At 39.9% G+C, this 26,021-nt stretch overlaps 1 protein-coding gene across 2 annotated transcripts; it reads right to left on the bottom strand.

The window, feature by feature from the left end:
- Window positions 1-1,310: 1,310 nt before the first annotated feature.
- FAM133B (family with sequence similarity 133 member B) lies at window positions 1,311-19,472 on the bottom strand. 2 transcript variants are annotated; one of them, XM_063126729.1, is made up of 11 exons: window positions 19,371-19,472; window positions 15,884-15,981; window positions 13,708-13,786; window positions 11,571-11,645; window positions 11,353-11,385; window positions 10,459-10,527; window positions 9,331-9,426; window positions 8,290-8,337; window positions 5,370-5,465; window positions 3,956-4,000; window positions 1,311-3,245 (listed from the first exon to the last, which is right to left on the bottom strand). In XM_063126729.1, exons 1-11 carry the CDS (start codon window positions 19,392-19,394, stop codon window positions 3,159-3,161), a joined length of 750 nt encoding a protein of 249 aa, XP_062982799.1. In that variant the 5' UTR covers window positions 19,395-19,472; the 3' UTR covers window positions 1,311-3,158. The 2 variants fall into 2 exon arrangements, with proteins under 2 accessions (XP_062982799.1, XP_062982808.1); XM_063126738.1 differs by lacking the exon at window positions 8,290-8,337.
- Window positions 19,473-26,021: the final 6,549 nt, after the last annotated feature.

Genomic DNA, 26,021 nt, shown 5'->3' with positions numbered 1-26,021 from the left:
GAGGCGTCAGGAAAAATATGTTTAACTGTCCAGACTCTGCTTAAATACCTCCAGCAAAGGAGAACCCATCAGTTTTTAAGGCAGCCTGTTCTACCGTTGAACAGCTCTCTCTGCCACCAGTAGGAAGTTTCTCAAAGTTTAGTTGAAATCCGCATATTAGTAATAGACCTGCCTTCTGGAACAACAGAAAACAAGTCTCCATCTTTGACATGACTAGGGAAAGGGGAGTTGTTCAGGGAACAAAAAAAGTTGTTAGGCTTATTGCTTGGGATAATTTAAGCATTTGGTTTGAACGTGTTGATCAATTCTTAGCAACCGTTTGAATTGGTAACATAGGGTTGGATCCAGACTTAGCTGCATTTAGTTCCCACTGAAATCAATGGAACTTAAATCATGATTAACCTGTTCCACTGATTTCAATGGAATCTCTAACATAATCTGGACCTAACCCATTGTATTTAATTGTACACTAACAGAATTGGTTCACTGGTACTTGCTTACCTATTTCTGCCTTCTTTTGGGTTAGATTTATTGGTGGGGGGAGTGGAAGATTATGTCAGAAACTGGGCTAAACCACCACCATTGAAGCAATTCCTTGGCAATTGCTATTGAGGCCCACAGATGTCAAGCCCTCTTCTCTCGCTGAGTTCAGATGCTGAATCCTTTCTCTCTGTCCTCCAGGTACTGCTGACTGAAACTTTTCTTCTTTCAGCTTTCACCTCTCCCCTCTTTCATTCTGAACATCCCCAATTCTTTCCTTAGTTGCTCATAATAAAGACATTGCCTTACTGTAATTTTGGAAGCTTTTGAATGGCTGTCTGTTTTTGTGTGTGCCCCCAAAGTAGTACATCCCAACTACTAGACATACCACAGGAAGCTTTTTTTCTTTCTTAGCTGTACATAAAGATGGAAAGAGGCAGTATCCAACCTTGAGACCCACTCTTATCTCACTGTGTGAATAGGTTCTGCCACTATGGTTTGAACAGGGCAATGAGCCAAGGCTTCTGAGAATAATAGTAAGAAGTTTCTATTTTTCCAGTAAGGTGTTTGTTCCCACCCACCCCTTCTCCCCTATTTACTTGCTTAACAGGAAGTTGAAGCAAGCAAGCATAACCCAACCTCAGGACTGCTTCACATAAAGAAGCAAATGTGGAGGGTCCATTGTGAAGAGACAAAGCCTATTCATGGTCTCGCAACAGGTATATGGTAGTACACTTTACTGTTGAAGAAGCTAAAAAAAAACCATGTAAGAGTATTTACATGTATACATATAAAAGTACTCACTCACACACAAAATCCAGAAACGAAACTTTTAAAACATATCTTTACTAAGTGTCTGGCAGTAATTTTGTATACCAGGACATAGTTGCATAACAGGTCTGCCACTGAACTTGCGTAGAGTAAAACCAGCTTCAATATGAAGCTGTTTGATATCATCCCCTCAGCTTTTTACATGCTAAATATCTTCAGCAAGTGTGCATTTAAACATAAGCATGAATGCAATATGAACTATTACTTATAAGTAATGCATCATGTGGAACATAATTTAAAAAACCCACTGATTACAACTGTATCCCTCTATTGGTTAATTTTAAAATGGTTCAAAAATCATGCAGAACATTAATTCTAAATACCTTAATGACAACACAAGTTTTTAAAAAAATGTTTGTCAGAAAACTTTAGTTAAACTCAATACCACCTCAGATAATGGTAATGCATATTACTAGCACAGTATTCATTATTATTTTTATCCAACAGGGGTAAGATCCTCACTTTTAGATGCAAGCTATGCTGCAGTAGGTTAATGTTTTTCCTCACCCCAGCAGCATATGTGACAGGTCCAGACTAAACTGACAGCCAAACAAGATGAGAATGGGTAGCCACATTTATTGCCTGCCCTACTCACATATGAAGCAGGAGCTAGGATGGGGTCTAATTTTTACAGTAAAGATGATGAATGTAGCTGAGCCCTCCCCTTCTCAACCCTCCCCCAAGCTTTGCTACAGGCACTTTTCTCCCAATCCAACTCCAATTTCAGAAGTGAACCAGGATAGGGGGAAGCAAAGAAGTGTAGTGGGGAAGGCTACCACATTCACCTCCCCACAGCCTTGCATACATTTTGTTATAAAAATTACTCCTCCCCAATCCCCAGCATTATATGTGAATGGGGCAGCTACCAAACAAATGTGGCAGCCTGTCATGTCTACCTTTGCCTTAACTATCAGCACAACTGCCCTCCTGCAACTTCCATGTACTTTAGTGGGGCCTTCAAGGAAAGTTTCCAGTGGATTCTACTTCATATTCAGATAGGAAAAGGCAGGAGAATGTGCCCTTGGAAGCACAGTGACAGTATCAGCAAACACTACTGCTTTTGGCAAAGATCAAAATACTCTTTCTGATCTGTGAGAGCGTGGGCACCCATGTCTCACCCCCCAAAAAAGTAAAATTATATTACAGGTATCTACAAAAATAACGTTTGCAGGTGTCACTGGGATGTTTCAGTTTTAAAATGGCATCAGTAGTAATGAAATGTCACAGGTAGTGCTATGTTACGTTCACCTTTGAAGAGGAATTCTGCAAACTTCATCATCAGTTTATCAAAATAAATGCCCTAATTCAGCTTTTGCTTATGGGTACATGAGCTCTGATGCATATGCAGAGTGCCCCTGACCACAGTGCTGCTCCATTCATTATAGCAGATGGAGCTGATCCACATGCACAGTTCTTTACGTGTGTGAATAGGTTCCTTTTGTTACAATGCAGGGGGACTCCTGGGTACAGGAGCTACATAACTGTATCAGAGAACATGTAAAAACTCTAGAATGGGCAAGCCCTTTTTGTTTCAACCCAATTTCACATTGCTATTGTGTCATTTAAACCATGTGCATGACTTATTTCAAAACATTTAACACCAGCTACTGGGGGCGGGGGGGGGGGAGAGGGGTACTACATATATATATATATATATATATATATTAAGCATCAGGCAACAACAATGGCTATTTCCAGCCCAATGGCACAGGGCAAGCTGAAAGTCTAAAATATTGTTAACACACAGGAGAGCTCATGCAGTTGGTAGGTCATCATAATTTTCACAGTTGCAGTTCTCTCTAGTCTCATTGCACTTTTGATAAGAAAAAAAAGAGTCTTGATGGATGTTATTCCGAGTGAGAACTTGAGCTAGCTGTCTTCCTTTTCTTCTTCTTTCCATGTTTCTTGTGCTTCTTTCGCTTTTTTATTTTCTCCTGTAAAAATGTAGATATCAGAAACAACTGAGGACAATGAAACCAATTTAATCGCATTCATGTTCTGATTAAGTATATGTATTTTCAAAGGAACAGTTAACCAAAGCCGTTTCAACATTTTATTAAGACCATCCAAGTAACACATGCCAAACAAAATTGGGGAATGGGTGTGTGTTTGTGTTCTTACACAGAACATAGTTCACCAGTAATTCTGCATGTGTGAGGCCCTAATTTCAATCCCTAGCAATATCAAATAATAAGTCTGAGAAAAATCTCTTTCCAAAAAGCAGGAGAGCTTGTTCAAACCCTCTTGCCATGCATGGTTGGCAGCACTGTAATAAATGGTCTGATTCGGTCTAAATTCTTTTCATCCGTATTACTATGCAAGGATTAACAAGTACAGTCATCAGTAATGACTATTAGGATGGATCCAGATTTAGTCTCAGAGTATATCCATTGAAATCAATGGGATAAAAGTGGATCATAACTAACTTCATCCCATTGATTTCATGGGTCTGCTCTAGGAATGACTAAATCTGAAGCCAACCCATTACATACAGAAATTCAGCAAGCCAATTCTGCTCTTATTTATGCTGATCTACAAAAGTCAAAGAAACTCCCAGAAGTTTGTGACAGCACGTATTATGCCGATCTAAAATTTAAAAGAAATGCTTTCTAAAGGTTCTTGGATAAGCAGAATAAATGCTTACATTTTTATCTTTTTCTTCACTGATTTTCTTCTTTTTTGCTTGTACCTAAGAGGAAGGGGGGCAGAACAAATATTTTCAAGAAAGCTGAATTACAGATACAGACAACACTACAATACCAATACTGCATAGCACCTATGTGGAGAAATGTCACCCTCTCTGAAATCGTCGTTTGAAACTTAATATGGCAAAGACTGAATTGCTTGTTTTTCCTCCTAAACCTTCTCCTCATCTCTCATTCTCTCTTACTGTCAATGATGTTACACTTACTCCAGTCAAGGAAGCTCGTAGTCTTGGCTTTATATTTGATTCCTCGCTCTCCTTTATTCCTCATATTGAGGCAGTAGCTAAATCCTGTCGTTTTTTCCTGTATACTATTGCCAGCATTCGATCATTTTTGTCTGTCTCTTCTGCCAAGACTCTTGTTCATGCATTGGTTATTTCTCGGTTGGACTACTGCAACCTTCTTCTCACTGGCCTTCCTTCTTCTCACATCAGTCCATTGGTTTCTGTTCACCACTCTGCTGCTAAGATAATCTTCTAGGCTCGCCGCTCTGACCATGTTACTCCACTGCTGAAATCTCTTCATTGGCTTCCAATTCACTTCAGAATCCAATATAAACTTCTCCTGTTGACCTACAAAGCTTTTCACTGTCTAGCTCCTTCCTATCTCTCCTCTCTCTTCTCACACTATTGCCCCGCTCATGCTCTTCGCTCCTCTGATACCATGTTTCTCGCCTGCCCAAGGGTCTCTACTTCCCTTGCTCGGCTTCGTCCATTTTCTTCTGCTGCCCCTTATGCCTGGAACGCTCTTCCAGAACATTTGAGAACTACAAGTTCAACCGCAGCTTTTAAAGCTCAGCTAAAAACTTTTCTTTTTCCTAAAGCTTTTAAAACTTGATTTTGTTCTGACTTTATACTGTTAGTTTTACCCTACCCAGTGCCTGTTTACCCTACCCTGTGCCTGTTTGCATTCTCTTCCCCTCCTTATTGTTTTATTATGATTTTATTAGAATGTAAGCCTATGCGGCAGGGTCTTGCTATTTACTGTTTTACTCTGTACAGCACCATGTACATTGATGGTGCTATATAAATAAATAAATAAATAAATAAATAAAAATAATAATAATAATAATGCAATAATCTCCAATTTTACAATTATAATGGCAGCTATCCTGTACATTCCTTCACAGTTCCTAATCGTTTTCAGTGGGAGGGCAGCTGCTATGCAACAACCACACAAGTACAGTCTAGCTGGGAAAAATGCTGCCCTACTGATGTAAATTATTCATTACACTCACCTGGAGCACCGCAAATCATGGGGAAATTGTTTCCATACCTCCACAGGTGCATGTGAATGGGGCCTGCACTTACTAAACATTTTTATATTATTTCTGGGCTTTACAGGCATACCAACCTCATCTGTTTGCTCAGATTCTGATGAGGAGTCCGACAATGACAAGCCATCCCCACGATCTGTTTTTTTCCTTTTTCTACCAAGGCTTTTGGTATCCTGCATAAGATAAAACATTTTATATACTGGCAAATCAGAGCCCTATATTATGGTCACCTGAGATAATCCCATCGTCAAAGTTTGCATCTGAACATTTATTATTTTGATTTATCCATGAGTGATGGGACTATATGCTAAAACTCATAGCTAAAGCCTGAAAGAGAAGGCAAAACATATTTATGTGCTGCCTAGCCTTAGTTTCATCATCATTGCCAACATTTTGTGGGTGAGAGAATCAATGGAGTGGATAAATGAGGAATGGGGAATGTAAGAAAGAGAGCCCGGGACAATACAGAGCTGATGGAGTTGTCTACTGAGAAAATGTATGGCCTGGGAGGTACCATACAAAACCTAGCACAACTCTATACAACATGAAAATGAACTAATATTACTTATATTGTATTTTATATTATGGTTTTATATTGTTGTTTTATACTTTGAATGTTTTTAATTTTTGTGACCTGCCCAGAGAGCTCCGGCTATTGGGCGGTATAGAAATGTAATTAATAAATAATAAATAAATAAAAATATTACCCCTGAAATAGATGATGTTTTTAAGAGAGTCTTTAGAGGTTTTATTTATATTTATTTATTTATTACATTTATATACCGCTCCATAGCTGAAGCTCTCTGGGCGGTTTACAAAAGTTAAAAACAGTAAACATTAAAAAAGTATACAAAATTTTAAAACCATCAGAAACATAAAAACAACAGTATCCATTTAAAAACAACAGTTCTGAGGTCCGTTAGAAAACAAACTTAGTGTGGTTAAATGCTGTTAAATGCCTGGGAGAAGAGAAAAGTCTTGACCTGGCGCCTGTAAGATAACAGTGTTAGAGCCAGGCAAGCCTCATCAGGGAGATCATTCCACAGTCGGGGGGGGGGGCACCCTCGGGGGAATTCAACCTGATTCTTGCTTCCTAGAAACTACGTGTATACAGTTGCTTGTCTAGGTTAAGTACGAAGATATAATAAGCATTCTACATATATACATAGAGGCTCATTTCACTTCAGATGGCTAGATTTTAAGATGGATTAAATATTAGCCAGTATAATTATGGATATATTATTGCTTGCTTTCAATTAACAGCAACACCAAACGTTATTTGCTGTGTGTGTGTGTGTGTGTGTGTGTGTGTGTGTGAGAGAGAGAGAGAGAGAGAGAGAGAGAGAGAGAGAGAGAGAGAGAGAGATCCATTTGTTAGGAGCAGGACATTTTCATGTAGGATTCTCTTTGCAGAGAGGTCTGTCAAGCCCCAATATTATCTACTTTTAACTGCTTAGCCTAGACTCAACTTTTTCAGAGAGCTTTTAGCTCATTTGTCTTAATTTTCTTCTTTTGCATGTTTATTCAAAAATAAGTCCTGCTATGTTCTTGCAGGGCTTAGTCCCAGAAAGGTGTGTATAGGATCACAGAATCATAGAATCATAGAATAGCAGAGTTGGAAGGGGCCTACAAGGCCGTCGAGTCCCGCCCCCTGCTCAATGCAGGAATCCACCCTAAAGCATCCCTGACAGATGGTTGTCCAGCTGCCTCTTGAAGGCCTCTAGTGTGGGAGAGCCCACAACCTCCCTAGGTAGCTGATTCCACCATCGCACTGGTCTAACAGTCAGGAAGTTTTTCCTGATGTCCAGCCGGAATGTGGCTTCCTTTAACTTGAGCCCGTTATTCCGTGTCCTGCACTCTGGGAGGATCGAGAAGAGATCCTGGCCCTCCTCTGTGTGACAACCTTTTAAGTATTTGAAGAGTGCTCTCATGTCTCCCCTCAATCTTCTTTGAAGGATTGCAGCCTTAGGCCCATCCTGACAGCTGTGGTGTTATTATTTAACAGTGATCTCCAGTTATGCAGTGCTGCTTGTGGGAATTATATTTCTATGTTTGCTGTGAGTTTTGTACTTTTGCTGTGAGTTTTGTATTGATACATTATCTTTTATTCATTTTAAATTGCTTGTGTTTGATAAAGTGGGATATAAATAACAACAACACTTCCCTTCACCTCTTGCATGTCTGTTCGCAAGCCTTTAGCTCAGCTACTGTGATGTCATGGAATGTTTATAAATGCTCTAACTTTTTAGGCTGAATGTGTTTGCAGTTAGAATCTAGGCAATATCTGCAGCTTCGATGATGGTAATGAAAAGTAGATTCTCCTGAGGAAAATCTCACAGAAAGCTCAGGGGCTGGTAAAGCTCTGCCAGGTCAGAGAGGGAAACCGAGTAAAAAGGAACAATGTATGTGATGAGCTGAGGTACAGGAACATAAGGAGAGTAGAAATGGTGGAGAAAGACACCAGACAGAAGGGATGGTGGTGGGAGTCAAAGGAAGCTGAAACAAGGACCGAATGAGAAAGGAGCTCAGGAAACCTTACATGGAGTTTACAGCTGAGAAGAACCTTATGAGGAGGCTTATTGGCAGGAGGGAGTCATCAGGTGCAAAAGCTAAAATGGAGTGAATGGTGCTCATGATTTTTAGTAACTACCCAAATATTTTACTATAGGTCTATTCTATAATAATTTACAAAGTTGCTATTTAGAGCCAGATTGATGTATGGATCTGGAGGTCTAATGTACAATTAGATGTGCAATATAACTAGCAATTTTGATATGCAATAGCGGTAATTTCAGAGATTTTACAAACAGCTGAGCTCCTAAGATCACACATTGTCATCAGAAAAATTTGTCCAAGTTTTTGGAAATTCAACTGTGAAAAGGATACTTTTGGAAAATCTAAACATTCAAGTTTCAGTTGAGAACTGCCTAAAGACATCTACTTGAATGTACAGCCTTGAGGTAGACTTTTTTTTTACAGTATATAAGAGTATTTTACCTTTTCTCTTTCATAGTCTTCCTTTGATCTTTTATTTTTTAAGCTGTCCTAAATTAAAAAAAGTAGTAGTAGTTATGGCTTAAAAGATAGCACTGATTTTAATCACTGACAGCACAAGAGCTATTTGAAGTTTAAACATTTTCTATAATAATGGATATATTTATTGTAAAGCTAACAATTATTGGTACTTTGGAAGTAGGATGTTCAAAACAAAGCTTGCAATAAAATATAAAAAGATGCTGTATAGTTGTTGCAATGTAGAGGGTAGGGCTGTACATAGCTGGCCAGCATCTAGGGCAGCTTGGGAGAAAAGCGAGTAGGTTGGTCTAGAACAAAGCACAGAAGGAAGGGGAGCCAAATCTTATTCTCTCTCTCTCTGGCTCAGTTCAGTCAACACATTAGCCAATGCAGTGTGAAAACTTCACTCAATGTTTGAGTTTTCATGAGGTATTTCCCACACAATATGTTCTAACTCCACTGTTGTGTGACTGTGGGCTACCGTGGAGTTGAGCAAAATCCATCATGATGTTTCATTAACAGTTACTTCAGCCTCTCTCCTCCCCTGGTCCTCCTGATGGTATCCCATCAGCCATTGCTGCAAAAAACAATCCAAGTGGCTCCTAGAGCGGCTCTCGCTCCTTTTGCCACTCTTGTCAGGGAACTCTGTAGCCAGTGGGAAAAAGGGAAATTCTATGGAGCCCTCCACATAACACACAATGCAACGGTTGTGCAGGAACTCTCCTCTGCACAGCGTGGATATTCAGCCTGGAGTGTTTTCCAAAAAAAATTCCACTGTGGGGTGGAGTTTTCCCACCAGACAACACATTTCTCAACAGTAGTGTAAAAACTCCATCGTGGAATTCTAAAACCGCGGTTGAGAAACGTGTTGTCTGAACTGAGCCTCTCTCTCTCTTACACACACACACACTTGCTGCCACCAGCACACTCTTAATTGACCCTGAGGGTTTCAGTCCATGAAGGAAGTCAGGGAAATTAAGACATTTTAAGGTATTTTTCAAAAATTCTAATATTGCACTTTACCTTGCTGTCCGATTCAGAATCTGAACTAGTGCTTTCCGACGATTTCCGTGAGGAGCGATACCTTTTCTTTTTTCTCTTTTTCCCTTGTTTCTTATCCTGGCCACAAATATTTTAAGAAAATGGTTTGATCTTGTTCACAATAAATTGTTATCTAGTATCAAGTTTGAAATGTAACGACATAAACCTGTATTCCTACAGACTAGCTACAAGAATGGCTGAATCTTATACAAATCCCTCAATCTATTTCCTTCATTCAAAACCAAGATGCATCCAATGCTTTTGTTTACAATCTCTTTGCCCAATAACACTGCATTTGTCCAATAATACCGTATTTTATAGTTTTCTCCTCAATTATTCAACTCAAAGTTTGAAGAGGCCATGTAAATAAACATCAAATAACTTCAAGAAAGCATTCTTAAACTGAAAAGTAAAAATAAAAAGTATATAGCATTTAAAAGTATACTTAGGCTGCAATCCTATATAAATACAAATAATACCAGCAAAACTTAGGTTAAAGCTCTGACTGCCAGTAACTAAGCCTTAGAAAAGGCTTTTCAAGTTTTTAGACTGGGAAAAAACTGCACAACAACTGAGGAAACCAGGAAACAATTGGTATTTGGGGATAAGAGGGTGGAGCCTGGGGAAGGGATGTGGCCTTCTGGGAACTGCTGGAGGGCTGAATTTGCCCCCTAGGCTTGAGGTTCTGTGCTAGAAGGGGGAAGGAAGAAGAATGGGGAGAGGAAGATGAGGCGATTCCGGTCGCAGCAACCCTGCACCATCTCCCATGCTGTTCTGGGGGGTCCCTTAACACGATGGTGCAGATTTTCAAGGGCTGCATGGGAAAAGTGAAATGGGAGATAGTCGCTCTCCCCATCTTCTGCCAGCAGGAGATTCCCATAAGGAGAATTCCACTTACAGAAATTTTGGCTCTAAGCCAGTTCATTTAGCACTAGGATGTATGGAAAACTGTTGCTTGAAAGATTGCTTTCATTCCATTGAAAATGACATAGGTTGGGAGTTTGTATTCATTCAATATTCAAATATAAACTCTACATCAAAATGTCAAGCTGAAAAAGAAAGCTGGCACAAGTTTATAGAAAATTCCAGTTCCAGTAACTGCATGCTTACCTCATCTTCAATATCAGAAGAACTGCTGGAAGAATCAGAGCTTGATGAGGAAGAGGAAGATGGAGACAACTTGACCAAAGACAACAAAACGTAAATTTGTGAGATGCAGAATTTGTTAGAGAAATACAAAAAAGAACAGGACGCAGCCCAAGAAGGAGGAGCAATTCCCCTAGATTCACAATTACTGTCTTGAATTCTTAGGAGCTATTAACTAAATTGGATTTGAAAAACATTAAGTATTAGAAACAAGAAAAACTATTTTCTAAATCATCCAATTTTTCTCCATAGACAAGTACTGTAACTGTCAAGTTTCCAAGCCCTCCTGCTGCAGTGCAAGACAATAAAGAGGTCTGCCAAGTAATCCACAAAGCTTTACTCAGCAAATAAACATCTCTTCATACCTTAAGAGAGCTTAAACACCTCTAGGCTAAAATTTAGCTAACTAACGGAGAACTGTCCTTTCAACAAAAGGGAAGGTCTTTTCCCTGAGTCCCTTAACTTCAGAAGCCTTTGGTGAGAAGATAGCCAAGCTGATTGCCTCTCGCCTTCTTTTAGCTCCACCTGTTTGAACCTGCAGCAGACTCTGGGATTGGCCAACTCTGAAGTCCCTTCCCCCTCTGAGAATTGCTGAGTTCCCACAGATGCTGTTAGCGTTTTTACAGATAAGGCTGGGTGAAGATTCTTCCCTGGCAGGTGAAGAGCCTGGGAGAATCACCTCCCCCAGTTCCTGTGTAGGCTGTTTCTAGTCCTGTTTCTTCAGCTTCAGAATTTGTTTCTGATTGATAGCCTGAAATTCCTTCCCCCACACTAAGTGGAACACGCCTGACAGTAACAGTCTTAAGTTAAAATATATATTTAAGTGTAGGTTTTTTAAAAAATGAAATCTTTGCTCACCCTACTGGATTTCTTCTTCTCTTTTTTCTTTTTCTAAAAAGGGAACCAATTGATCTTGAATTAGTATGTTCATGTGTGTGCCACCAATGAAGTTAGGAACGTACCGTTTTAGGATGTGTTCTTTGGCAATAGCTGTAGAACTGCACTCGTAGCAAAGACAATCACAACAGGAAAATCCAGATTCCATTGTCTCTGCACGAATACACTAAAATGCTTACCTCTTTCTTTCTTGAAGTACTCTCGCTTCCACTTAACAATTTCTCCCTATGTTTTTCCAATTCTTTTTTCCAGTTCTGAAAGACATTGAAAGTAATCATGAGTAATTCTCAAGTAGCCTTTGTTCACCTCTATTTGCAACATTAATAAGTATTCTCTTCAGAGGTCGCCCAAACTCTAAGATTTTCTTCCGTGGCCCTCCTCTGGGCACCCACACCAAACAAAGTGAAGCAGGTGGCCACTAAGGAGAGAGCCTTTTTGGTGTGGAATGACCACCCTAGAAAGGTTCACCTGGCACCTATATTGTGGTCTTTTCTGGCATCAGTTGAAGACTATTTATTTCCCCAGACCTTTTAGTTGCTCAGTTTTGTTTTTATTTTTTTGTTTACTTATTCATTACGTTTCTATACCGCCCCATAATCGAAGCTCTCTGGGCGGTTTAAAAAATATGTGTGTTCTCGTATTTGGAAATGTGTGTTCTCGTCTTTTTAGGCCTTTTCCTTTTTGGTTTTTGTCTGGTTTTATTCTGTGACAAAACTTTTAACGGTTTTATATTATATTTTGTAATGTTCCATTTTAGGATTTTATTTTTTGTGAATAATAGCTATTTCTTCAGTTGCTACAATTTGGTTGCAATCCTATACTCGCTTACCTGGGAGTAAGACTCACTGAATTCAATGGGGGTTTCTTCTGAATAGACAAACATAGGACTGTATTGTTAACCTTCATTGCTAGTAGTGGCAGGAAGCACATACACTCCAGATAGAATCAGGCAATAAATTAGCATGCTTTACCCAAACACATCTCCAGTTACTTGTGCTGAAGTATTACATATAAAACATTTTTGCTCGGTGTATTAGAATATTAGATGTCTCACACAGAGCAGATGTGCCGCTTTCCCCTCTTAACAAATATGCTAAAGTATCTTCTCAAGGCCATGATGGACATGGGCAACATTACAGTCTATATGAACCCAAGTACTGTCTACTCCACCTGGCAGCAGTTCGCCAGGGTTTAAACAGGGATCTTTCCATCCCCCTTTCCTGAGATCATTTTAAGTGGAAATGTGGGGATTGAACCTAGCACTTTCTAGGTTCCAAGCATGCAATCTAGTACTGAGCTATAGGTGTCTCTCTAGAGAGCTCTTCAATTCTTCAGTATCCCACTAAAGAAACTCTGAGAAATAAATAAAATTAAAAAGGGATGAATGACAGCAAGGAGAAAATAAGCCATGGAAATTTTAAAAATCCAGAATCTCAAAATCTGGTAACGTCAAATAATGATTTTCCAAAACTCTGTTTTTCATGTCAGTTAATTTATCCAGCACTATCTGGAACTGCAATCAAGAAAAAGTGTACCATGCACAGTAACAAACACTGAAAGTTAAGTCTTCATGTGGTCGGGTATTGGTTCATATCACTTGCTGCACTTTTGTACCTGAATGGGAAGTTCCTTTTGCTAATCAAGTGTTAAAAAAAGGTTGTCTGCACATTATTGGGCTAATCTGGTTGGCCCCTGGGATCTGTGCTTACGATACCATTTCTGTTATCTTCCTTGGTACCTCCCTTTTTCTTCTGTTTTTAAAGTCTTGGACATGAACTGTTATGCTTGCAGATAGTGATCACCTCATGATGGAAACCATAAGCCAGCAGTAGTGCACTGTACATTATTACAGTGCACTGTACACTTTTTCCTCGATTGCACTTGAGTGAATTTTAAAGGAATTTCAGAATCTGAGCTTCACACTTCTGCTCTTGCTGGGCAAAACTACTTACAGCTGGAAGCAGCTTGCAAAATGGAGGCCTTGCAAACCAGAAGATACCACTTTTAAGATAATTATTATTATTATTATTATTATTATTATTATTATTATTATTATTTATATAGCACCATCAATGTACATGGTGCTGTACAGAGCAAAAAAAATAATACAGAGCAATAAAATAATATTGAGTAATAATAGTAGACTGGCAAGGAACTAGATAAGCAACATCACGGTGCTATGGTTTTTAAACACATGCAGAAAGATGACAGATGGCTGGGACAGGATATTCCTAAAGTTAATTTCATTATGCTACCGTTGGCAGAGTGGAAAATCTAAGCAATCCATCTACATATAAAGTGAACCAAAAAACAAACCTCATTCATCCTTTCCTCAAATTCTGCTAAGGCCTTGGAACCCTTCTTCTTCTTTTCTAGTTGTTCTTTGACTTCTTCCCTTTAGTGAAAAACAAGCTTATGTATAAAAATTTACCAAGTGTACACCTGCAAATTCAACAAATCTGCCATACAGACCTTGTTTGGCAGCAAACTGTGGGTTAATTAACTCATTAATTGCAGGGATGCCTGCTGTGTGCGAACCACTTCAACTTTCCAGCAACAATCTATGAATGCTGCATTTGTAAGCTGTTGCTGGAAACTGGAAGTAGCTCACGCACAGTGTGCGTCCTCACAATTCTTCAGTCATATCAAAAGCCTCTCTGGAGGGTTTGTGTACTTGGATTTTCAAAAAGCGGTTGACAAAATCCCTCTCGATCAGTCCTAGCAGTCATGGGATTAGAGCAGGGCTCCTCTTACGGTAAAAGAATGGAAAGCAGAGAACAGAAAGAGATTGTTATTCCAACAGAGGGATGTAAGAAGTGAGGTCCCCAAAGATCTGTACAGGGATTGGTGCTTTTTAATTTTATCATATGTTACTTGGATTTATCTGGTGGCCAAATTTGCTGACGACACTGAATTATTTACAGTATTAAAAAAGAGGGGGGATAGCAAAAAGTTCGAACAGGACCTCTGCAAACTGGGTGAATTTGGCATCAAAATGGCAAATGCAGTTCAATATAAGCAAGTGTAAAGTGATGCACTTTGGGGCAAAACTTCCTAACTTCTTATATATACTGATGGGGTCTGAACTGATTAACCAGGAAAGGGATCTTGGGGTGCTGATTGAGACCATGCTGAAAATGTTGACTCAGTGGCTCAGTTCAGACAATACGTTTCTCAATGGAAATTTCTCAATTTCCCCCCAACCCTAACAATATTTACATAGAATATGTCCCATTACTTGATTGCAAATACATATGATTCAGATTCCAATCTTAATGCTATTAAATATAGTTTTGAGAAATGGCTGCTAAAAATATTCACAGATGAATATACTAAGACAGGATCTACGCTACTGCTTTATAATGGTATTGAAATGTACTGACAACTGTTGGGGCCCATGATACATTCCTTATACTGTTTTCAAACTGCTTTCATATCGTTATATCCTGCTTGATGTAGATCTGGCTGATATTATTTTACAAAATAAAATTACTTGAAAACTGTCCATTTACCCTTCAAGCCTAGTTCAGATGTAAAGTTAAACCATGTTTTTGCTATGAGAATGAGTTTGTAGCAAGCCTCCAGCTCCTGCTTGAGCTTCCTTCTCCTACTCTTTCCTGCACGAAAGGAGGAGATTGAAAGCATCTACTTTTGGTTTGAATAAACTGGAGCCTCCTTTAGAACAAACACGGTTCCCAAGTTTAGTTGTTACAGTGGTTTTTCTAGCAAACCAGGATCAAATCATAGATTCAATCTCGGTTGGTTAAGCCACTGTTTCTTGAGTTCAGATGTGGTGTATTCAAAATTTTAAAAAATGTAACTTTCAATCTTCTCCCTACCGCCAAAAGAAATGGGGTAGGGGAGTGCAACTCATTCTTGTAATGCTAAACCTTGTGTACATATATGTGACCTTCTGTGCTGGAACACGGCAATTGCCTACAAACTCAAATCTACTTAGTAAAAAACATCGTAATATTTTCAGTGGAATTCACTGCATTCACACGTAACGCTAAACCATAATTTGTTGATACATGCTCTTGAGCTGACCCTCCTCTTCTGACTTGGCCAAAATGAGATCAGAAGCATTTGCTTCTATTTTCAACTATGATTTGTCATTATGTCTGAATTGGTACAGACTGTGGTTAATTTTAACTATGGTTTGTCTGAACAAGCTAACTTAATGATCCTGGCTTATTCAGATAAACCATTATTATTATTATTATTATTTATTTATATAGCACCATCAATGTACATGGTGCTGTACAGAGTAAAACAGTAAATAGCAAGACTCTGCCGCATAGGCTTACAATCTAATAAAATCATAGTAAAACAATAAGGAGGGGAAGAGAATGCCAACAGGTACAGGGAAGGGTAAGCAGGCACAGGGTAGGGAAAAACTAACAGTAGAACCAGTTAACACGAACCCTACACAATCTCTTTCATAAAACAAGGGCTCTTATAAAAGGAAGAAAGTCATAATTTCCATACATACCATGTTGGTCTTGGTCTGTTCAAGTAGTCTTGTATGGTAGGTCCTGAAGATGGAGCAGGACCTCGTGATCTAGCCATTGCTATGGGATTCATATAAGCCTTAAAGGTAACAAAGTAAAGTGAGATATAAATGACTCATTCCACTTGGGGGCCCTTTCATATCAGTTGCTCACTGATATTTCCTGCCTCCTCTCTGAGCATTATAAGGAGTGTTGGTTTTTAAATGGAAGACACACAACATCCCACATAGTAATGACAGACATTTCTGTGGCTATGTTAAACATGTTGGCTGTTTTCTATAGTCTAATTTTCTGGCACAGCAGAAGCTGTATACACTCAGACCCTGGAAATCATTCTGCTCAAGAAACACTGGCACATAACAAAGACAGTAGAAATGAGGGATAATATTTACAGCTTAGGTGAATTTTGAAAGCACTATCTAACTCAGTAACATTCAACATGTGGCTCACAGAAGTGTTTTATAAGTAAACTGTCTTTCACTTATCTTGCCAACAGTTCTGTGTCACAGGTTATTTATTACTCCCAGATAATGGAAAGGTTCTTACTTTCCCCAGTGCTATACCCACATACTCCTTCCCTCCTCTTTCCTCCACTCTCTCTTGCACCATAATTCAATACTTTGGGGGAGGGGACTTTCTAGGAGATGGTTAAGTCTATTTCATTGAAACATTTTGGATAGGTGAACAGAGTTTAGACCCAGGGACATTAGGACAGTATATGCTCTCCCCAATTTTCTTGAATCTGTGCCAAGGAAATCATTGAGGAACACCATGTATAACATATATAGGATTATCACTACAGTTATTTATTTACAACCCGCTCTTCTGCCTGTGGCTGTCTCCACAACGTAAAGAAGTACAAAACAAAAATCTGCACCAAAAGTAAAAAAAATATACATTAAATAAACTAAAAAGCAGCAATTCAACATATAGTATACAAGACTGGTAGCAGTGAAACAAACATTAAGCATCAGTCAAAAGAAAAACATGTTTAGCTTAGAGCGAAAAAAAGGCCAGAGACGGTCTGACTGATCTCCACAACAAGGAGGCTCTTCCAGAGCGTGGCACCAGCACTAAAAAGATCCTGTTCCTCATGTTGCTTGCCTAATAATCCAGGAAGATGGCACAAAGCCTTCAACTCTCATTTTAAGGCCTGGGCAGGTCCATATGGGAGAAAACACTGGAAGCTATGGAACAGATGTTGTAAGAGTTCTGCTTGACTACAGTTGACATTCCATTTCAATAATCCCTTTTGTCCTTTTCGACCCCAGTTACACTATTAGCCATTCCTACATCAGGGATGGGGATCAAATGACAGGCCAGCTGTGCACTATGAAAATACAGTCTTCTGTTTTAAGTCTGCTGCATAATTTTTTGCTGGATCTTTTGAAGTTTGCTTCACACCATTTTTTTCTTTAGTTATACTCTTAAAAATAGGTCTTAACTGTGCATTAAAAATCCCATTGGGATTAAGGATTTAGAGTAGAGAAGGGGGGAGAGGGTGATCAACTTGCTTCTTCTATCTAAATCACACACACCCTTGCAGCTGCTTCCCACCTTCCCCTGCAGTTCCAAACATGTGTTTTCCATGGTTGAAAAGTTATGGGGGACCATTTTGAGTGAAGAAATGGCAAGTGAGCAGGGAAAAGATTTGGAGTCCCTTGCCTCCCACTCTAAATTGTCACCTCCTAAAGAGGTTTTTATTACATACGTTTGCATGTAATATTTAGTGAGGCCCTGATATGCCAGTGTATATTTCTAAATACATATACCATTGAGGTACATTTGTCAGGATGGCGGGATCCCTACTGGATGTGGCAAACCCAAATTGCCATGTAATATATGAAAACACCCTTAGTTCTATTCGAACTATTGCTTTACCCACATTACTCTAATACACTCACTGCTTAATACAGTTCTCATTCTCTTATGTATATTGCTAAATGAGCATGCTTAGCCTATAAGACCCACAAGATCAGCCCCAAACAGCCACTAATGGGGGAAAAACACTTCTTTGGAATGGGGGTTTCTTACCTACCCTTTTCTTGGTTTAAAGTATTACAGCCTCAAGTCCACTCTGGTGGAAGATATAATGTGGACAAGCCCTAATCAAACAAATGTAGTTCTGTATCTTGACAGTGCTTGAGTAATACAAAATAAGAATTTAGACGACCTTGTTCTGTCTATGCTAAAAGTCACATTTAGAGCTTTAGCAGAACTCCATAAGGGTGAATCTTCCTTGCCACCTATTATACAGAACCCCAGGTATCTGCGTGATCAGCTAACTTTCAACATCAGATCTCGGAAAGAAACCTGAGCTGGTTTACAAGTATCTGCATTTACCTAGCAAAGGAAGATCATTCTGCAAAAATCACTAACAACTTTCCTCCTGAGACACTTTTGAACATTTCTATGAGAATGTACAAAGCGTGAGCATGCACTTTTTCAGCCTGTGCTAATAGCAGCAAATGCCTCAACAGCAACTACATGGGATGTAATTTTTGCTTAGGACAGTTACAGATATCATCAGTCCTTCAAGCTTTGCACTCAGGGTTTGAGTGTCTTCTCAAGGTTTAACAAAATCAGCAGGGCCAGACTCTCAGGCACAGCAAATAAGGATCAGCACAAATTCTACACTTGTTCATGACGGCCACAGCAAAATTCTCAGGTGCCTTTATCATCCTCTCCCTCCCCATGTGTTTTACTCCAAAAGATATTTTATTATCTCTGTAAAGAGAAAGAAAGAAAGAAAGAACAGCACATCCTTTAAATCCAGTCACATCACCCACATTTTTGATGTGGTGATTTAGCACGCCTAGAATACCAAAAACCCAAGAGGTGAAAAAACACCAGAGACAAACAATGGAATTAAGTATTCAAGTGCTATGCAAAATTGGAAGCCAATTTTCTTTACATCATCCAAAGGTCTAATGCAGGGGAAGGAATAATAATAACAATAATAATAATAATCCTCATACAAAGTCACAAAACCTCCCTATAAGAACCGCTGGGTAAATTTCATTCATGTCACATAGCAATTAAACCTGACAATCCCCCAGCTTCATTTGAACTCTGTGGCCCAGGCTACTTACTACCTGCTCCTTGCCCTCGAATCAGGGAAAGATATTTTGAAGCGACATCCTTCAGGGGCACGTCAAGCCAAACCCCTCCCCCCAAACGGGTCTTGAGCCCATCAGAATTAGGATTATTTTAAGAGCTCATTCTTTTTTCACCAGTGGAGAGGGAGGAAAGGCCTGCAGTGTGTCTGACAGACGCAGCTTATCCTCACATACCCACCCCAAAATGAAAACATGATCGCTTAACCAACACAACACAACACACACCGGGTCCCGTCCTTCACTCCCAGGTCCACCATCCCCACCCAGTTCAGCAGGAGCAGCTACGGCCCTTTCTCCAAAGGCTTGCAGCCCCAAGCAGGCCTCCACGAGAGCGGCCTGGCTTACTCACCACTCGGTTATCCCTCTTCCCCATGGCGTGCAGAAACCCCGGCACCCACTCGGCGAGAATCAAGCCGGCCTAGCAGGCACCCTCTTCTCTGCTACCCGTCAAGTTTTTTAACATCAAACGCTACCGAGCATGCTCCGTGGCACCTGGGCATGCTCAGTAGCAGCCGTTGAAGCATGGTGCCCTTGCTTCCGTGCCCTCACTTGGAATCGGATTGCATTACATTACTGGAGACGAGGGCGCAAAACTCGTCTAAATTAGGGGCGTGCTGCAGTGTGGTGGTTTGCGTTTTGTTTTGTTTTTACATCTAGAGCAAGGCTAATACTTTTTACAAGTAAAAGTAGCAGAATGGTGAAATGTAGGCTGAGGAAATTTGCAATGGTTCAACAGTGCTCCAGATCTGGCACTTTTGGGGGCACAATCCTATGCATGTTTAGACGGGGGGGGGGGGGGGAAAGTCCTTTAAGACCCAGCATTCCCCAGCAAGCCCGGCTAACTGCGGAATGCTGGGAATTGTAGGACTTATTTCTGTCTACGCCTAGGATTGCATCCTTAGGCCCTTTCATTGTAGGCATTACCTTTATCGGCGGTCGGAAAGAACTACTTGCAGCCAAACACAAGGGAAAATTTTTGCCTCTCCCTTAGGGGTTCAGTTTGGAAACACCTTGAGCTGGGTGAGAGCTTATTTGTCCCACCCCCATTGCAGAGCCTCTTGCACCCCTGGATCTGAAGCAGGGAGGACAGAGAGTCGCCTACCCCACACCTCAAATGGGATCCAGATTGTATTCTCCAAGGGTGCTTCCAGACAGTCGGACAGCTCATAGTGTTACTAATAAGTAGGCATTGTGCAGAGATTCTGACATTTTCTCCTAGCACTAGCAATCTGGAGGCACTGTGCAGTAATATTATCTTTCTTTCCTACTAAAAAAGACAGAAGAAATGACAGGAAAACTCGGATGGACTACAATTGGAAAATCACAATGTCTGTCTCCCAACACCCACCCATAAAATTCCATTGACAAGGCAGGGTGATGGCAAAATGAAAGCCTTGGGTGCTTCCAGACGGAAGGCTATTAGTACTCACAACCAGAAGACATTATGTAGTTAGTTATTCCATCGTTTCTCTCTTAACAGATGATCTTCAGTAAGAGAAAAGACAGAAGTGGTGGGAAAGTGTGGGAGGGTTATCAAATGAAAATGATGACATCTGGACTTCTGTAAAATTCCAAGAATGAGGCAAAATGATGGCATCATATAAGCCTTGTCTGGAAGCATTAGACCAGAGTGGGCAGAAAGAAGATAACAAGAATTATTATTATTATTATTATTATTATTATTATTATTATTATTATTATTATTATTATTATTTCTATACTGCCTCAAAGTAGAAGCTCTCTGGGCAGTTTACAAAGATTTTAGACTTCAACTCCCAGCATTCCTGATCATTGGCCTTGCTGGCAAGTGCTTCTGGGAATTGGAATACAAAACTTCTGAAGATCTACTGTCTGCCCCTGCCCCTGCACTAGACAATGAGTGCCTAAGGGTGCAATCCATGACTGGCTGGGAGAGAGGAGAGAAAAAGGAACACAAACTTGTACAAAAGAAATATGAGACAGTAAGGGATGCAAATAAAGGTTATGGGGAGCATGTTGCTAATAACACTATTCCTTAAATACATCAGAAACAGAAACTGGCTAAGGAGGTGATTAGACTGTTGGATAAAAATAGAGTTAAAGGAGTGCTGAAGAAGGGTAAAGAGATTGCACATAAGCTGAATGAATCCTTTGGATCTGTCTTCACTGCAGAAGATATAGGTAAATGGGGATCTACTTGTAGATGTCTAGGTGATCTGAAGTAGATCAGCAAGGTAGATCTGATTCCCAGTGGTTGAGCAAAAGTGACAATCCTTTTCCCCGCTCCTAAATTTGGATGCTGAAAGCAAGTTTGGGGAAAGAGAGGATCATAGCTCAGCAGTAGAGTACCTGGATGGGGTTGCACTCCCCCTGAAGGAGCAGGTTTGTAACTTGGGGGTTCTCCTAGAACCATCTCTGTCACTTGAGACTCAGGTGGCCTCAGTGACACGGAGTGCCTTCTACCATCTTCGGTTGGTGGCCTAGCTATGCCCCTATCTGGACAGGGATAACCTGGCTTCAGTTGTCTATGCTCTGGTAACCTCCAAGTTAGATTACTGTAATGCACTCTACTTGGGGCTGCCTTTGAAGATGGTTCTGAAGCTGCAGCTTGCGCAAAATGCAGCGGCCAGAGTGATAACAGGGACCAGAAGGTTTGAACATATAAGACCCACTCTGGCCTGCTTGCATTGGCAGCCTGTATGTTTCTGAGCCCGATTCAAGGTGTGGGTTTTAACCTATAAAGCCTTACAAGGCTTGGAACCACAATACCTGATGGAACGCCTCTCCCGACATGAACCTACCCATACACTACGCTAAACATCTAAGGTCTCCCTCCGGGTGCCTACTCTGAGGGAAGCTCGGAGGATGGCAACAAGAGAGAGAGCCTTTTCTGTGGTGGCCCCCCAATTGTGGAACAATCTCCCTGATGAGGCCTGCCTGTTGCCAACATTGTTATCTTTTCAGCACCAGGTCAAGACTTTTCTCCCAGGCATTTAGCAATATGCAATTAGCCTGGGCTTGTTTTTGTGGTTTTAAATTTTTGTATATTGTTTTTAAGTGTTTTTATCCTATGTAAACCACCCAGAGAGCTTTGGCTATGGGGCGGTATACAAATGCAATAAATATATGTACAATGTCCAGTTCTAGTACTGAAAATTAATTTCTGGGTGAAGTTGTGCTCAGAAGCAACTTGTTCCTCAATTATATGTGTCTCCATCCCCTCCACCACCTTTCCTAAAGCTCTATTTTGCATCTAGCTCCAGTTAGGAGACCTTGAGATTCTAGCAAAATACGAAGTAGATCCTGCAAGACCAATGTCTGCTCAACTCTAACCTATAATACAATTCTATCACGTTTATTCAAGAGTTGCGTTATTCATTGCGTTCAATGTGGCTTTCCTCCCAAGTAAGTGTTCACAGGTTTGCAGCTACAACATGAAAACAAAATGAAAGATATGTGCAGGTCTGCCCCAAATGGAGCAAACGGTAACAAACCCAGATGAATGTTGTGAATTCTAGAAAATAGAGGTACATTTGTGGCACACAAACCGTCTTCCCCTATATAACACCAAATTGATGCCTGAGATTTTCTGATGAGGCATGTTTGGTTGTCCCATCACCAACAGTGTATTGTCAAGTAATAGCATGAAAGCAGACCTTCTTGGTAGTGGCACCCACCCTCTGAAGCACTCTCCCATGTGTGGCCCGACCAGTGGAAACTGGAAAACTTTAGACGCCTCTTGAAGATGCACTTTTTACTCAAGTTTTCCCTGACATGTAATTGCACTGCTCTCTTTTCCTGTTTCTGTGATGTTTTGATGTGTTTATTATTTTATATTGGCTTTTATCTTTTATTTTATGCATTTCTTATATAAACCACTTAGCGTTCTTATGATATCAAGTGGTATATAAGTAGTTCAAATAATTTTTTTTAAAAAAACAACCACATATGGATGCTTCCCATTACATTTGAGTATCTGTCAACACTCACAGACTTAACCCACAAACTACAGTTACATACCCAGCATTTCTTGACAGGGCATCTCTGTCGTTTGGACACAAAACAAAGAACTGGTCCTAATTTACGAAGTTACTCTTCAGAAATATTCCTGAGCACAGAACAAAGCAGAATATGTATTTTAGAATTTGAAAAGATAGAACATCTTCCTGTATTTGTGTTCATATTGACCAGAATATCATCATCAGAAATGACAAAGGAAAACAATGTTGTCAAATTTAAGTTTTTAATATGCTTTACTTGGTGCATCTGCATTTATTTTGACATTTCGAGATAAAAAGCAAACATAACTTCTCCCTATAAATTGAAGCAAATGCTTTGTTGGCTGACTGAAATATACAAAGAATTTCTGTTTTGTTTCAAAATACGTTGTGTGTAATTCAAAAACAACAATAACGCAACCTTATATTGAAATATTTTGATGGTGGTTCCTCATATTAAAACATCATAAACTCAAAATAAATACACTATTTTCTGAGCCCTTAAGCAGAACAACATCCAGTTCCAAGTCTGTGCCTTATATAACAAGTCTATACATCTGAGGGTTTAGTCTTTTATCAACCTAATCTACAATCCGCTTAAACTGGAGCACATAGATTTAAGAGCCATTTCATGAGTGATATACTTTTTCAGCAGCAGCCTATGCACTCTTATCTGGGTGGGAACTAACTTAAACTTCATAGGGCTTAATTTTGCAAGTATTGCTCCATCTCTCTACCACAGGTGTAAATGACCGTAATGTAGTTTTTGAATGTATAGGAGTTGAGTTGTAAAAATGGTCTGAGACGGTCATGGGAAGGTGGACTTTTTGTGTCACCTGTAAACAGACAGACTGAGGTGCATTATTAGGCCCTCATCTATTCAGTATTATGTCTATAAATCTATGTACTTTCACCTGGGAGAGAGCTCTCTTGCATTAGCAGGAGAGGATTGTGGCAACCTATACAGTGGGACAATTTGCACAGATGCAAATCAGTCTGTGTCCTAGCAATGTCATCAAGGTTTTGTGCATGTTATTGTTATTATTTTAATTCAAATCATTCTAAAACTTTCCTAAAGCCTATTTGGTCGTGTTATAGCAGGGCTGCTGAACCATAGGCCCCTGGCCCAAATCCAGCCTGCCTTGGGTACCAATGTGACCCTCTGGAGTTCTCTTAACCCTAACCAACCATCTTTCGCATGCCCCCCCTCACCTATTCTAAAAGGTTTAAATGCCTTTCTTAAGGCTTCCTTATAGTAGTAAGAGCCATAACTAAAATATGCTGGTATTTTTGAGGGGGGGCCTTTGCCCACCACTGGAATGCAGCCTCTGAGAGCTTCTCCCATACTGAATTTGGTCCTCAGCTCAAAAGAGGTTCAACACCCCTCTGCTATAGTCAATGGGACCAAAGCAGCTTAAAACCAAATCATTAGGCTTCAATGACTTGTGGATCAGACTGTCTAAATGACAGTAATCATGACTTCTTCATGCCATTTGCCAGCTTCATAAACAGGTAATGACAAAAGCCAAGCAAGGCATGCTTATTCTGAAAAGCAAACAAACAACCAATAACTTTGCAACACATTTCCAACGGTGTTAATATAAAATAGTTTCAAATCTCAGGTACAAAGCATAAAATCCGGTTAGGGAACAAAACTCCACAATATTATTATTACCACACAACACTTTTTTTTTTTTTTTACAGCACGATCCTATACATGTCTACTCAGAACTACTTACTCCCAGGTAAGTGTGTACAATTGCAGCCTTGACCTGTCATGGATGCATAAAATGTGGATATAGATATGTTCCACTGTTGCTTTTGTAACCCATTGATGTAGCCAGATATTGGAAAGCCAGAACATGAAAAAGAAATATAAGATATATCATAAGTACATTTTTCAGTGTTTAGGCAAAGTGACCCGAGAAGTTTGATTTCCCCTGCTACAGTGAGCACAGATGAAGTCAACAGTAATAAGAAAGTGCACTGAATCAAGGCAATCAATGCACCTTTGAAAAAGAACAGTAGTCAAAGTAGATTGAAGAGTTCGATGAATGCAGATATTAAAAACAACAAGATGTGGTTGAAGCCCAAAGTATGAACAGTGAGCTCACATTATGGTGCCAGGTATAGCTGAGAGACTCTCTACGTGGTGCAGTTGGCAGCTTAGGTAAACATTTAACTGTCAGATGAAATAATTGGATTTTCACATACAGTGACTTGACTAGGGTAGAGCCCAGTTACTCAGTTCATGGCGACGACTGTAGTTCCAATGACCCAGTTAGGGTCTGCCTCAGCAGGAGCAGCATTAAATAGAGATTTGAACTGTGGCAGATAAAACAGCATCGTAACGCATGGCACACTAAGCACAGCCAGCAGGCTCTGACCACTTGTCATTTAAAAGCATAGATGACAATATTTTCTCCATATCTTGCACTGTGAATCTCGGGTCTAATCTACCATCTTTTGCAATGTTGCTATGGCTGTAGCAGAACTTGGGCTGGAACAGGATCCCATCACGGCCTCCTTATCACTGCATCCTATGCACTACTGAAGGAGTGCAGTGACTCATAGGATTGCTTGTTTCCCTTATTTACATAAGGGAAAAACATCTGGCTCAAGACATTTGAAACTAATGCACACCCATGTCACCTCCAGATGAAATTCTAAAAGTATCTAGATTCTGATGGGTTCCCCCTGCCCGACTGATCAGAGCACTTTTCCAATTTACCTTAAGAGAGACCATGTTGAAGGTTGCATTTACATTAAATTGCTTTTTATTTTTATTAGATAAATGGCACTAAAGTTGGTACGGAGCGGCTACAGACATTAAGAAATATATTGCAGGAACAAGTTGATATTAATGTTTTAACACCATAACATTATACACTAAAGTTTTTATCAATCCACAGATATTTTAGATTCTAGAACTATGTCCCCTACTGAAAGATGTATCTCTGAATGAACATGATGAATCCCTGCAGAGTTACAGGACATTAGGGCATCAACTTCATAATGTGCTT

This window comes from Elgaria multicarinata, chromosome 1 (assembly GCF_023053635.1).
Source record: "Elgaria multicarinata webbii isolate HBS135686 ecotype San Diego chromosome 1, rElgMul1.1.pri, whole genome shotgun sequence".
NCBI lineage: Eukaryota > Metazoa > Chordata > Lepidosauria > Squamata > Anguidae > Elgaria > Elgaria multicarinata.
The sequence above is the reverse complement of the archived record's forward strand: the minus strand, read 5'-3'. Positions and strand labels throughout refer to the sequence as shown.